The 15,846-nt window shown below is 40.8% G+C and overlaps 1 protein-coding gene across 3 annotated transcripts in view; it reads right to left on the reverse strand.

Moving 5' to 3' along the window:
• Positions 1-2,864: 2,864 nt before the first annotated feature.
• The window catches only part of EBP (EBP cholestenol delta-isomerase), a 37,064-nt gene continuing 24,082 nt past the window's right edge, over positions 2,865-15,846 (reverse strand). For all 3 annotated transcript variants that reach the window (XM_053696131.1, XM_053696130.1, XM_053696132.1), the window contains exons 3-5: positions 15,747-15,783; positions 12,978-13,108; positions 2,865-3,369 (exon numbers count right to left, since the gene is read on the reverse strand). In XM_053696131.1, the coding sequence (XP_053552106.1) occupies positions 3,146-3,369; positions 12,978-13,108; positions 15,747-15,783 (392 nt within the window). In that variant the 3' untranslated portion in view covers positions 2,865-3,145. The remainder of the gene's footprint in view (positions 3,370-12,977; positions 13,109-15,746; positions 15,784-15,846) is intronic.

Below are 15,846 nucleotides of genomic sequence, written 5' to 3' on the forward strand. Positions count from 1 at the left end.
TACATAGAGATGTTCAGGTGATATTTTCATGTCCGCTTTTTACAGTAATGCTGTATCACTTTCAAGTGATTTAGCATATGAGTATTATGTCCCTTTAAGATGCAATTCTTTGCACTGAAATCACATTAATTAGCAAAGTTATGTACTGTCGAAACGTGTCTGCCTCATCTTTGTGTATCATGCCAATTGAATAAACTGTATTTTTTGCACCCCTGCTGTTTGTACACATTTCTGTGATTTGAGTGTGAGGAATTACATCTTACTTATAATAATAATCATGACTACAAGTGGAAATACCTTTCAGAATATTGCACTCCTGGGAGCTAGCTGAACACATCTGGTGAGCCAACGACAAGCGGCATATGCTCATGAAAACGTACACTTATATCCAAAATGTCTTGAACTATGGTGGTTATTGCATCTTATCTAGAAATAGAGAATGATGTTGCATCTCAGACTATTTATTGGAGGTTGCACAAACCCTTTGGATTATTCATGGCATTATTTTTTTTATTTTTCTGAAGAACTTATCTTTGCTTAAAGGGACAGTCTACACCAGAATTTTTATTGTTTTAAAAGATAGATAATCCCTTTATTACCCATTTCCCAGTTTTGCATAACCAACACAGTTATAATAATATACTTTTAACCTCTGTGATTATCTTGTATCCAAGCCTCTGCAAACTGCCCCTTTTTCAGTTCTTTTGACAGACTTGCAGTCTAGCCAATCAGTGCCTGCTCCCAGATAACTTCATGTGCACGAGCACAGTGTTATCTATATGAAATACGTGAACTAACACCCTCTAGTGGTGAAAAACTGTTAAAATGCAATCTGAAAGAGGTGGCCTTCAAGGTCTAAGAAATTAGCATATGAACCTCCTAGGTTAAGCTTTCAACTAAGAATACCAAGAGAACAAAGCAAAATTGGAGATAAAAGTAAATTGGAAAATTGTTTAAAATTACATGCCCTATCTGAATCGTGAAAGTTTATTTTGGCATAGACTGTCCCTTTAATACTTATAACATTCCTGATGTCATTGCCTTTGTCTTCTAATGTATTCCTAATGATTGTCAATATGTGTAGTCAGTCACGTTCATCTTCCTGCATTTGTCTATATTTCCACCCGGAGTATTCAAAATCTGGACCATTGCAATATATTCCTCTGTTTCTGCTCTGCATATACTCTATTCCCAAGAACGTGGTTGACAACTACTATATGTTAATTCCCCATAAACTATTTAATTGTGCATAGATAAAAAAAATATTTGTGTTATGCTTTCATTTACTGTTCCTTAAACACAATCTTTTTCTTTCATGACTTAGATAGAGCATGACATTTTAAGCAACTTTCTAATTTACTCCTATTATCAATTTCTTTTTGTTCTCTTGGTATCTTTATTTGAAAAAGCAGGAATGTAAGCTTATTTTTAGTTCAGCACCTGCTGATTGATGGCTAAATGTAGAAAGATACCAATCAGCAAGCGCTACCCAGGGCCAGCATCTAAGCATATACATTTATGCTTTTTCAAATAAAGATAGCAAGAGAACAAAGAAAAACTGATAACAGGAGTATATTAGAAAGTTGCTTAAAAATATATGCTCTATCAGAATCATGAATAAAAAATGTTTTTTTTATATCTCTTTAAAAAGAGACATAAAGGTGTCAAAAGGAAATGCCATTATACGGTATAACATTTTATTATTGCTCAGTCGCTTGCATATAACTATGTGTTAACCCCTGCAAAATGGACAAAACTAAACTTTAATTTTTCAGACAGAGCATGTTGTTTTATGAGACTTGTCACAGTTTTGTTTATACACACACTTTCCGAGGCCCCAGCACAAGTTCACAGTGTATATGTATACTAGTTTGTGATTGGCTGATGGCTGTCACATGATACAGCCAAATTTGTCAGAAAAAAAAAATACTGCTTATTTGAAATTCAGAGTTAAAGGGACATGAAACCCACATTTTTTTCTTTCATGATTTAGAAAGAGCATGCAGTTTTAAACAACTTTCTAATTTACTTCTATTATCTAATTTGCTTCATTCTCTTGATATCCTTTGCTGATAAGCACATCTAGATAGGCTCAGTAACTGCTTATTGGTTGCTGCACATAGATGCTTTGTGTGATTGGCTCACCCATGTGCATGGCTATTTCTTCCACAAAGGATATCTAAATAATGAAGCAAATTTGATAATAGAAGTAAATTGGAATGTTGTTTAAAATTGTATTCTCTCCCTGAATTATTACATAGACATTTTTTGGGGTTTAGTGTCCCTTTAATGTTATTGCATTGTCTTTTTATTATGTATGTATTAATTATGTAATTCTGCTGTATTTAATGGTCCTTTAAAGCCAGCTCTAGTGCATGAATGCACTACTGTGACCTTGCTGAACACATCTGATATCTGGTGAGCCAATGACAAGAGGAACATGTCCAGGCACCAATTAACAGCTAGCTCCCAGTAGTGCACTACTGATTCTGAGAGAATGATTCCACCTTGTAATGCCGTTCCTACACACACATAAGGGAATTTGTATCAAGATTGCAGGTTGGCAAGTTCCCAAGTAGTGAACCTGTCCACCTGCAATCCAAAATATGAAATTGCACAAGAATTCTATTGTGCAACCAGCCCCCTGCTCTCATGCAATCAATTGTGCAAAAACAAGGTGTGTCAATCCCCCCGAATAACTGAGTGTCTGTGTGATTTATCCCACCACCCCCCTGAGGCGTCAGAGAGGAAGAAGAAGCAGTTTCTGCTTCATACATTTGTGGTTGCAGGGTCATTCCGCCCACAATACCTAAAAAGCTGCGAATGCAGCATGATAAAACATCTTCATATTATACAGAGTCAAATAGATGTAAAACACTGGACTTAGGATTTATTGCTCAGTCACAGACTGAGTGTAAACGTATTGTGCAAAGAAAATAACACAGAACCACTGAACAAGATACAAACAGGAAGTCAGAATAAATCATCGATAAAACCTCTTTAAAGGTACAGTATACTAAAAACACTGTGGCCTTCACTCATTACATATATACGCACGTATACCCACATCATTTTACTCTGTACACAGCTCATACACTGTGTATATCTCTGTGTCCGTATGTCCAGCGGGAAGGTGGAGATTTGCTCATTTCCTCTTTGATTTGTTGGGAATCCGGGTAGTGTCTAAAGAGCGCTGTGCCTGACTTATCTGGATCCAGGCGTCCGCAATGAGTGTAGAAGGAATGACAATCCACAATGCATTCATAAACACAAAATAAAACCAGAAATACAACGGGTGCCACATTTCACTGTGCTTGAACCCATCCTGATACTCTGTGTAGAAGTAAAGGACATCACCATAAAGCTGACCTGGAGGGGAGAGAGAAACATGTATTACATAAGAAAAAAGCAAATAATTGCAAAAAGTGAAAGGAAGAGAAGAAAGAAAAGAGCAAAGCGGAAAATACAATAAATAAACAATAGAAATAGATGAAAAAGACATTCACAATTAATAAAAAAAAAAAGCAAAAAATGATCAGTAGGAGCAAAAGCTGACACAATATAGCAAAGAGACTTTAAGAAAGGACAAAGGGTAAGAGCTTGAAAATAAGACAGTTGGATGAAGAAGCAGCACTGCAGCCCCAAGCAAGTCAGAGACAGAGGAAGAAGCAACACTACAGTTCAAGTAACACTACAGTTCTAGCAAGTCAGAGACAGAGGAAGAAGCAACACTACAGTTCTAGCAAGTCAGAGACAGAGGAAGAAGCAACACTACAGTTCTAGCAAGTCAGAGACAGAGGAAGAAGCAACACTACAGTTCTAGCAAGTCAGAGACAGAGGAAGAAGCAACACTACAGTTCTAGCAAGTCAGAGACAGAGGAAGAAGCAACACTACAGTTCAAGTAACACTACAGTTCTAGCAAGTCAGAGACAGAGGAAGAAGCAACACTACAGTTCAAGTAACACTACAGTTCTAGCAAGTCAGAGACAGAGGAAGAAGCAACACTATAGTTCTAGCAAGTCAGAGACAGAGGAAGAAGCAACACTACAGTTCTAGCAAGTCAGAGACAGAGGAAGAAGCAACACTACAGTTCTAGCAAGTCAGAGATAGAAGTAACACTACAGTTCTAGCAAGTCAGAGACAGAGGAAGAAGTAACACTACAGTTCTAGCAAGTCAGAGACAGAGGAAGAAGCAACACTACAGTGCTAGCAAGTCAGAGATAAGGGAAGAAGCAACACTACAGTGCTAGCAAGTCAGAGACAGAGGAAGAAGCAACACTACAGTTCTAGCAAGTCAGAGATAAGGGAAGAAGCAACCCTACAGTGCTAGCAAGTCAGAGGAAAAAGCAACACTACAGTGCTAGCAAGTCAGAGATAAGGGAAGAAGCAACCCTACAGTGCTAGCAAGTCAGAGACAGAGGAAGAAGCAACACTACAGTGCTAGCAAGTCAGAGATAAGGGAAGAAGCAACACTACAGTGCTAGCAAGTCAGAGACAGAGGAAGAAGCAACACTACAGTTCTAGCAAGTCAGAGATAAGGGAAGAAGCAACCCTACAGTGCTAGCAAGTCAGAGACAGAGGAAGAAGCAACACTACAGTTCTAGCAAGTCAGAGACAGAGGAAGAAGCAACACTACAGTGCTAGCAAGTCAGAGATAAGGGAAGAAGCAACACTACAGTGCTAGCAAGTCAGAGATAAGGGAAAAAGCAACACTACAGTGCTAGCAAGTCAGAGACAGAGGAAGAAGTAACACTACAGTTCTAGCAAGTCAGAGACAGAGGAAGAAGCAACACTACAGTGCTAGCAAGTCAGAGATAAGGGAAGAAGCAACACTACAGTGCTAGCAAGTCAGAGACAGAGGAAGAAGCAACACTACAGTGCTAGCAAGTCAGAGACAGAGGAAGAAGCAACACTACAGTGCTAGCAAGTCAGAGACAGAGGAAGAAGCAAAACTACAGTTCTAGCAAGTCAGAGGAAGAAGCAACACTACAGTTCTAGCAAGTCAGAGATAAGGGAAGAAGCAACACTACAGTGCTAGCAAGTCAGAGACAGAGGAAGAAGCAACACTACAGTTCTAGCAAGTCAGAGACAGAGGAAGAAGCAACACTACAGTTCTAGCAAGTCAGAGACAGAGGAAGAAGCAACACTACAGTTCTAGCAAGTCAGAGACAGAGGAAGAAGCAACACTACAGTTCTAGCAAGTCGGAGGAAGAAACAACACTACAGTTCTAGCAAGCCAGAGACAGAGGAAGAAGTAACACTACAGTTCTAGCAAGTCAGAGACAGAGGAAGAAGCAACACTACAGTTCTAGCAAGTCAGAGGAAGAAGTAACACTACAGTTCTAGCAAGTCAGAGACAGAGGAAGAAGTAACACTACAGTTCTAGCAAGTCAGAGACAGAGGAAGAAGCAACACTACAGTTCTAGCAAGTCAGAGACAGAGGAAGAAGCAACACTACAGTTCAAGTAACACTACAGTTCTAGCAAGTCAGAGACAGAGGAAGAAGTAACACTATAGATCTAGCAAGTCAGAGACAGAGGAAGAAGCAACACTACAGTTCTAGCAAGTCAGAGACAGAGGAAGAAGCAACACTACAGTTCTAGCAAGTCAGAGACAGAGGAAGAAGCAACACTACAGTTCTAGCAAGTCAGAGACAGAGGAAGAAGCAACACTACAGTTCTAGCAAGTCAGAGATAGAAGCAACACTACAATTCTAGCAAGTCAGAGACAGAGGAAGAAGCAACACTACAGTTCTAGCAAGTCAGATACAGAGGAAGACGCAACACTACAGTTCTAGCAAGTCAGAGATAGAAGTAACACTACAGTTCTAGCAAGTCAGAGACAGAGGAAGAAGCAACACTACAGTTCTAGCAAGTCAGAAACAGAGGAAGAAGCAACACTACAGTTCTAGCAAGTCAGAGACAGAGGAAGAAGCAACACTACAGTTCTAGCAAGTCAGAGATAGAAGTAACACTACAGTTCTAGCAAGTCAGAGACAGAGGAAGAAGCAACACTACAGTTCTAGCAAGTCATAGACAGAGGAAGAAGTAACACTACAGTTCTAGCAAGTCAGAGACAGAGGAAGAAGCAACACTACAGTTCTAGCAAGTCAGAGATAGAAGTAACACTACAGTTCTAGCAAGTCAGAGACAGAGGAAGAAGCAACACTACAGTTCTAGCAAGTCATAGACAGAGGAAGAAGTAACACTACAGTTCTAGCAAGTCATAGACAGAGGAAGAAGTAACACTACAGTTCTAGCAAGTCATAGACAGAGGAAGAAGTAACACTACAGTTCTAGCAAGTCAGAGACAGAGGAAGAAGTAACACTACAGTTCTAGCAAGTCAGAGACAGAGGAAGAAGCAACACTAAAATTCTAGCAAGTCAGAGACAGAGGAAGAAGCAACACTACCGTTCTAGCAAGTCAGAGATAGAAGTAACACTACAGTTCTAGCAAGTCAGATATAGAGGAAGAAGCAACACTACAGTTATAGCAAGTCAGAGACAGAGGAAGAAGTAACACTACAGTTCTAGCAAGTCAGATATAGAGAAAGAAGCAACACTACAGTTCTAGCAAGTCAGAGAAAGAGGAAGAAGCAACACTACAGTTCTAGCAAGTCAGAGGAAGAAGCAACACTACAGTTCTAGCAAGTCAGAGACAGGGGAAGAAGCAAAACTACAGTTCTAGCAAGTCAGAGGAAGAAGCAACACTACAGTTCTAGCAAGTCGGAGATAAGGGAAGAAACAACACTACAGTGCTAGCAAGTCAGAGACAGAGGAAGAAGCAACACTACAGTTCTAGCAAGTCGGAGATAAGGGAAGAAACAACACTACAGTGCTAGCAAGTCAGAGACAGAGGAAGAAGCAACACTACAGTTCTAGCAAGTCGGAGATAAGGGAAGAAACAACACTACAGTGCTAGCAAGTCAGAGACAGAGGAAGAAGTAACACTACAGTTATAGCAAGTCAGAGACAGAGGAAGAAGCAACACTACAGTTCTAGCAAGTCAGAGATAGAAGTAACACTACAGTTCTAGCAAGTCAGATATAGAGGAAGAAGCAACACTACAGTTGTAGCAAGTCAGAGACAGAGGAAGAAGCAACACTACAGTTCTAGCAAGTCAGAGGAAGAAGCAACACTACAGTTCTAGCAAGTCAGAGACAGAGGAAGAAGCAAAACTACAGTTCTAGCAAGTCAGAGGAAGAAGCAACACTACAGTTCTAGCAAGTCAGAGACAGAGGAAGAAGCAACACTACAGTGCTAGCAAGTCGGAGATAAGGGAAGAAACAACACTACAGTGCTAGCAAGTCAGAGACAGAGGAAGAAGCAACACTACAGTTCTAGCAAGTCAGAGACAGAGGAAGAAGCAAATAATAGTTCTAAGGAAGAAGCAAACTATAGTTCTATCAAGTTAGACATAAGAGAAGAAGCAACACTATATTTCTAGCAAGTGAGAGACAGAGGAAGAAGCAACACTACAGTTCTAGCAAGTCAGATACAGAGGAAGAAGCAAAACTACAGTTCTAGCAAGTCAGATACAGAGGAAGAAGCAACACTATATTTCTAGCAAGTGAGAGACAGAGGAAGAAGCAACACTACAGTTCTAGCAAGTCAGAGACAGAGGAAGAAGCAACAATACAGTTCTAGCAAGTCAGATACAGAGGAAGAAGCAAAACTACAGTTCTAGCAAGTCAGAGGAAGAAGCAACACTACAGTGCTAGCAAGTCAAAGACAGAGGAAGAAGCAACACTACAGTTATAGCAAGTCAGAGACAGAGGAATAAGCAAAACTACAGTTCTAGCAAGTCAGAGACAGAGGAAGAAGCAACACTACAGTGCTAGCAAGTCGGAGATAAGGGAAGAAACAACACTACAGTGCTAGCAAGACAGAGGAAGAAGGAACACTACAGTGCTAGGAAGTCGGAGAAAAGGGAAGAAGCAACACTACAGTGCTAGCAAGTCGGAGATAAGGGAAGAAACAACACTACAGTGCTAGCAAGTCAGAGGAAGAAGCAACACTACAGTGCTAGGAAGTCGGAGAAAAGGGAAGAAGCAACACTACAGTGCTAGCAAGTCAGAGGAAGAAGTAACACTACAGTGCCAGCAAGTCAGAGACAAAGGAAGAAGCAACACTACAGTTCTAGCAAGTCTGAGATAAGGGAAGAAATAACACTACAGTGCTAGCAAGTCAGAGACAGAGGAAGAAGCAACACTACAGTTCTAGCAAGTCAGAGACAGAGGAAGAAGCAACAATACAGTTCTAGCAAGTCAGAAAAAGAGGAAGAAGCAACACTACAGTTCTAGCAAGTCAGAGACAGAGGAAGAAGCAACACTACAGTTCTAGCAAGTCAGAGGAAGAAGCAACACTACAGTTCTAGCAAGTCAGAGACAGAGGAAGAAGCAACACTACAGTTCTAGCAAGTCAGAGGAATAAGCAACACTACAGTTCTAGCAAGTCAGAGACAAAGGAAGAAGCAATACTACAGTTCTAGCAAGTCAGAGACAGAGGAAGAAGCAACACTACAGTTCTAGCAAGTCAGAGACAGAGGAAGAAGCAAATAATAGTTCTAAGGAAGAAGCAAACTATAGTTCTAGCAAGTTAGACATAAGAGAAGAAGCAACACTATATTTCTAGCAAGTCAGAGACAGAGGAAGAAGCAACAATACAGTTCTAGCAAGTCAGGGACAAAGGAAGAAGCAACACTACAGTTCTAGCAAGTGAGAGACAGAGGAAGAAGCAACACTACAGTTCTAGCAAGTCAGGGACAGAGGAAGAAGCGACAATACAGTTCTAGCAAGTCAGAGACAGAGGAAGAAGCAAATAATAGTTCTAAGGAAGAAGCAAACTATAGTTCTAGCAAGTTAGACATAAGAGAAGAAGCAACACTATATTTCTAGCAAGTCAGAGACAGAGGAAGAAGCAACACTACAGTTTTAGCAAGTCAGAGGAAGAAGCAACATTACAGTTCTAGCAAGTCAGAGACAGAGGAAGAAGCAACACTACAGTTTTAGCAAGTCAGAGGAAGAAGCAACACTACCATGCTAGCAAGTCGGAGATAAGGGAAGAAATAACACTACAGTGCTAGCAAGTCAGAGACAGAGGAAGAAGCAACACTACAGTTCTAGCAAGTCAGAGGAAGAAACAGAACTACAGTTCTAGCAAGTCAGAGACAGAGGAAGAAGCAACACTACAGTTCTAGCAAGTCAGAGGAAGAAGCAACACTACCATGCTAGCAAGTCGGAGATAAGGGAAGAAATAACACTACAGTGCTAGCAAGTCAGAGACAGAGGAAGAAGCAACACTACAGTTCTAGCAAGTCAGAGACACAGGAAGAAGCAACAATACAGTTCTAGCAAGTCAGAGAAAGAGGAAGAAGTAACACTACAGTTCTAGCACGTCAGAGACAGAGGAAGAAGCAACAATACAGTTCTAGCAAGTAAGAGACAGAGGAAGAAGCAACACTACAGTGCTAGCAAGTCAGAGATAAGGGAAGAAGCAACAATACAGTTCTAGCAAGTAAGAGACAGAGGAAGAAGCAACACTACAGTTCTAGCAAGTCAGAGGAAGAAACAGAACTACAGTTCTAGCAAGTCAGAGACAGAGGAAGAAGCAACACTACAGTTTTAGCAAGTCAGAGGAAGAAGCAACACTACCATGCTAGCAAGTCGGAGATAAGGGAAGAAATAACACTACAGTGCTAGCAAGTCAGAGACAGAGGAAGAAGCAACACTACAGTTCTAGCAAGTCAGAGACAGAGGAAGAAGCAACAATACAGTTCTAGAAAGTCAGAGACAGAGGAAGAAGCAACACTACAGTTCTAGCACGTCAGAGACAGAGGAAGAAGCAACAATACAGTTCTAGCAAGTCAGAGACAGAGGAAGAAGCAATACTACAGTTCTAGCAAGTCAGAGACAGAGGAAGAAGCAAATAATAGTTCTAAGGAAGAAGCAAACTATAGTTATAGCAAGTTAGACATAAGAGAAGAAGCAACACTACAGTTCTAGCAAGTCAGAGACAGAGGAAGAAGCAACAATACAGTTCTAGCAAGTCAGATACAGAGGAAGAAGCAAAACTACAGTTCTAGCAAGTCAGAGGAAGAAGCAACACTACAGTGCTAGCAAGTCAGATATAAGGGAAGAAGCAACACTACAGTTCTAGCAAGTCAGAGGAAGAAGCAACACTACGGTTCTAGCAAGTCAGAGACAGAGGAAGAAGCAACACTACGGTTCTAGCAAGTCAGAGACAGAGGAAGAAGCAACACTACAGTTCTAGCAAGTCAGAGACAGAGGAAGAAGCAACACTACAGTTCTAGCAAGTCAGAGGAAGAAGCAGCACTACAGTTCTAGCAAGTCAGAGGAAGAAGCAAAACTACAGTTCTAGCAAGTCAGAGGAAGAAGCAACACTACAGTGCTAGCAAGTCAAAGACAGAGAAAGAAGCAACACTACAGTTATAGCAAGTCAGAGACAGAGGAAGAAGCAACAATACAGTTCTAACAAGTCAGAGGAAGAAGCAACACTACAGTGCTAGCAAGTCGGAGATAAGGGAAGAAACAACACTACAGTGCTAGCAAGACAGAGACAGAGGAAGAAGCAACACTACAGGGCTAGCAAGTCGGAGATAAGGGAAGAAGCAACACTACAGTGCTAGCAAGTCAGATATAAGGGAAGAAGCAACACTACAGTTCTAGCAAGTCAGAGGAAGAAGCAACACTACGGTTCTAGCAAGTCAGAGACAGAGGAAGAAGCAACACTACAGTTTTAGCAAGTCAGAGGAAGAAGCAACACTACCATGCTAGCAAGTCGGAGATAAGGGAAGAAATAACACTACAGTGCTAGCAAGTCAGAGACAGAGGAAGAAGCAACACTACAGTTCTAGCAAGTCAGAGACAGAGGAAGAAGCAACAATACAGTTCTAGCAAGTCAGAGACAGAGGAAGAAGCAACACTACAGTTCTAGCAAGTCAGAGACAGAGGAAGAAGCAATACTACAGTTCTAGCAAGTCAGAGACAGAGGAAGAAGCAAATAATAGTTCTAAGGAAGAAGCAAACTATAATTCTAGCAAGTTAGACATAAGAGAAGAAGCAACACTATATTTCTAGCAAGTCAGAGACAGAGGAAGAAGCAACACTACAGTTCTAGCAAGTCAGAGACAGAGGAAGAAGCAACAATACAGTTCTAGCAAGTCAGATACAGAGGAAGAAGCAAAACTACAGTTCTAGCAAGTCAGAGGAAGAAGCAACACTACAGTGCTAGCAAGTCAGATATAAGGGAAGAAGCAACACTACAGTTCTAGCAAGTCAGAGGAAGAAGCAACACTACGGTTCTAGCAAGTCAGAGACAGAGGAAAAAGCAACACTACGGTTCTAGCAAGTCAGAGACAGAGGAAGAAGCAACACTACAGTTCTAGCAAGTCAGAGACAGAGGAAGAAGCAACACTACAGTTCTAGCAAGTCAGAGGAAGAAGCAGCACTACAGTTCTAGCAAGTCAGAGGAAGAAGCAACACTACGGTTCTAGCAAGTCAGAGACAGAGGAAGAAGCAACACTACAGTTCTAGCAAGTCAGAGACAGAGGAAGAAGCAACACTACAGTTCTAGCAAGTCAGAGACAGAGGAAGAAGCAACACTACAGTTCTAGCAAGTCAGAGACAGAGGAAGAAGCAAAACTACAGTTCTAGCAAGTCAGAGGAAGAAGCAACACTACAGTGCTAGCAAGTCAAAGACAGAGAAAGAAGCAACACTACAGTTATAGCAAGTCAGAGACAGAGGAAGAAGCAACAATACAGTTCTAACAAGTCAGAGGAAGAAGCAACACTACAGTGCTAGCAAGTCGGAGATAAGGGAAGAAACAACACTACAGTGCTAGCAAGACAGAGACAGAGGAAGAAGCAACACTACAGGGCTAGCAAGTCGGAGATAAGGGAAGAAGCAACACTACAGTGCTAGCAAGTCAGATATAAGGGAAGAAGCAACACTACAGTTCTAGCAAGTCAGAGGAAGAAGCAACACTACGGTTCTAGCAAGTCAGAGACAGAGGAAGAAGCAACACTACAGTTCTAGCAAGTCAGAGACAGAGGAAGAAGCAACACTACAGTTCTAGCAAGTCAGAGACAGAGGAAGAAGCAAAACTACAGTTCTAGCAAGTCAGAGGAAGAAGCAACACTACAGTGCTAGCAAGTCAAAGACAGAGGAAGAAGCAACACTACAGTTATAGCAAGTCAGAGACAGAGGAAGAAGCAACACTACAGTGCTAGCAAGTCAGAGACAGAGGAAGAAGCAACAATACAGTTCTAACAAGTCAGAGGAAGAAGCAACACTACAGTGCTAGCAAGTCGGAGATAAGGGAAGAAACAACACTACAGTGCTAGCAAGACAGAGACAGAGGAAGAAGCAACACTACAGGGCTAGCAAGTCGGAGATAAGGGAAGAAGCAACACTACAGTGCTAGCAAGTCAGATATAAGGGAAGAAGCAACACTACAGTTCTAGCAAGTCAGAGACAGAGGAAGAAGCAACACTACGTTTTTAGCAAGTCAGAGACAGAGGAAGAAGCAACACTACAGTTCTAGCAAGTCAGAGACAGAGGAAGAAGCAACACTACAGTTCTAGCAAGTCAGAGGAAGAAGCAGCACTACAGTTCTAGCAAGTCAGAGGAAGAAGCAACACTACGGTTCTAGCAAGTCAGAGACAGAGGAAGAAGCAACACTACAGTTCTAGCAAGTCAGAGACAGAGGAAGAAGCAACACTACAGTGCTAGCAAGTCAGAGACAGAGGAAGAAGCAACACTACAGTTCTAGCAAGTCAGAGACAGAGGAAGAAGCAACTCTGCATCCCCCAGCAGCACAGAGAAGAAGGAAGAAGCAGCACTGCAGACACAAGTAAGGCAGAGATACAGGGAAAATCAATGCTGCAGTGTCAAAGCTACTGTACTGCACAATTGCGCTGAGCTTTCAGCCACCTGTCAGTAAAGCTTTTTCTTACCCAGAGACACAATAAGTTGAAGCACAAAACGGTAAGGTTTTCCCTGCAAGAAGGAGATAACAGTCCAGATGCTCAGAGGGCCCCAGGACCAGGCGGTGATGGTCTCCATGCAAACTGTGAAATTATCTGATCTGTGTGTGGAAATAAGAATGCAAATAAAATGAGTCAGAGAACTAGACACACACATACTGTGTATATATATGCATAGCAATAAAGTGCACTCTCAGGATTTTAGATACATTTTGTTTCTTCATTAGTGAAGACACTTGTGCGAAGAGTGACAGCAGACACCTACAAGAACACAGTGCTTAAAAGACACCCACATTGACACAGATTTAAAAGGACACCAATTTTCATATAACTGCATGTAATAGACACTACTATAAAGAATAATATGCACAGATACTGACATAAAAATCCAGTATAAAACCGTTTAAAAGCTTACTTAGAAGCTTCTTGTTTAGGTCTGTCTAAAAGGTTACTGGAACACCCACTGCAAGTGGGAAATAGCAGACTCCCCCCCCTTTGCATATGAACAGACCCTTTACACAAACAGAAGTAAGCTGAAGTAGGTATACATCGGTATTCTAATAAAACTTTGGGGCGTGGTTAGGAGTCTGAAAATCAGAGCAATGCTATTTAAAAATAAGAAAAATTATACATTTAAAAAACAAACAAAAAAACTGTATGGCAGGGGCGTATTAAGGCATAGGCCAACGAGGCCGGTGCCTAGGGCAGCAGATTTTTAAGGGGCAGCAGAATTTTGAGTCCCTAGGGCCACTCTACTGAACTCACGGCCGGGTGGCTAAATCAACCAGGGCCCGGCTATTGCTATCCTATGGGATTGTTTATGGGTGTGCGTGACATTGGAGGCGGAGCTCACTTGCGCAGCCTGGCCTGGACTGAGAGGGAATGCGGTGTTCTTCCTGGCTCCACCGCGTGATTGAGACTCACACAGACTACACAGTATAGTGTGCACTACAACGTGACCACTGTGAAACAGCATATGCCTTTCTCCCTTCAATACATCTTCATTAGGCATTAAAATACTTAAACAGATTAGTCACTAAATACTTGTACATTTACTGTTTGTCTATCTGTCATACATGCAAAGAATAAGTATTTATTGCTGAATCTATACAACTATGTGACTTAAAACACAACTGAAAATATGTTGTATACATTTAATACATTCAGAAACAATACAAGTATATACTTTATTATGATTGTATCATGTGACTTTATCCCCTAGGATACAATTCCTAAACCTTTCATAACTACTGTTGTATTTTTTAAGTACTTTTAAAGGCCAGTTTGTATATTCATTACATATTTATCCAAGCAGATATTTTGCTTAAATAACTGTCAATCACCAAAGAAGATGTTTAAGGTTAAACAATTACCTACTGACAAACTATCAAGCAGTGAAGGATATTTTTTTCTGATATAAACACTTTAATCATCTGACTTGCGAAATAATGTCTTATATATATATATATATATATATATATATATATATATATATGTGTGTGTGTGTGTGACCAGAGTGAATGCAAGCCCTGGTGAACATCTACTTAAAAAGACATTATTTTTTTAATGTTTTACACCCTGCCCCAAAAATATTATGTCTAAAAAAAGGGGGGGGGGGAAGTGGCACAGAGATGGCAACGCCAACATAGGTTAAAGCAACTTTCTAATTTACTCCTATAATCAACGTTTCTTTGTTTTCTTGGTATCTTTATTTGAAAAAGCAGAATTGTAAGCTTAGGAGCCAGTTGATTTTTGTTTCAGCACCCTGGGTAGTGCTTGCTGATTGGTGGCTACATTAAGCCACCTATAAGCAAGTGATACCCAGGTGCTGAACCAAAAATGGGCCGGCTCCAAAGTTACAATCCTGCTTTTCATATAACGAGAATGAAGAAAAAATGATACTAAAAGTAAATGAGAAAGTTGCTTAAATTTGCATGTTTATTTGAATCATGACAGAATTTTTTTTAGTTTAGTATCCCTTTAAAGGGACAATGAACCCAATTTTTTTCTTTCGTGATTCAGATAGAGCATGCAATTTTAAGCGACTTTCTAATTTACTCCTATTATCATTTTTTCTTTGTTCTCTTGGTATGTTAATTTGAAAAGCAAGAATAAAAGTTTAGATGCCGGCCCATTTTTGGTGACCAACCTGGGTTGTCCTTGCTGATTGGACAGCACCAATAAAAAAGTGCTGTCCATGGGCCTGAACTAAACATTTGCTGGCTCCTTAGCTTAGATGCCTTCTTTTTCAAATAAAGATAGCAAGAGAACAAAGAAAAATGTATAATATGAGTAAATTAGAAAGTTTCTTAAAATTGCACCCTCTATCTGAATCATGAAAGAAAAAAATTGGGTTCAGTGTCCCTTTAAGTGACAGAGAGATGAGACATACAGATGAAGACAATGACAAAGTGAGAGAGACGTGGAGACAATGACATGGCCAAAATGACGTAGAGCAATGTAACAGAGAGATGGTGACATCAACGGGCAAAGTGATAGAAAGATGGAGACACCGATATGGGTACAGTGGCTGAGAGATGGAGAAACCAACATGGACAAAGTTAGAGACACTGACATATGACAGACACCTACACAAGCGCAATAACAGGAAGCAGAGACTAACACCATCCCAACAAGTGAAGATGGGACATAAGGACAGTCCCAGAGACAGGACATGCAGTCGTGGGTCCTATAAAACAGATGAAGATATAACCAGAGGTGCACAAATAAGTCACTCACATGATATATCGACTGTCCCCCTTGCCATACTCCTTCCCTGAAAAGACATTTTAGTTACACATAGACCACAACGTTTTCCCACCACAAACCCCCATCAATA

This window comes from Bombina bombina, chromosome 12 (assembly GCF_027579735.1).
Source record: "Bombina bombina isolate aBomBom1 chromosome 12, aBomBom1.pri, whole genome shotgun sequence".
Taxonomy (NCBI): domain Eukaryota; kingdom Metazoa; phylum Chordata; class Amphibia; order Anura; family Bombinatoridae; genus Bombina; species Bombina bombina.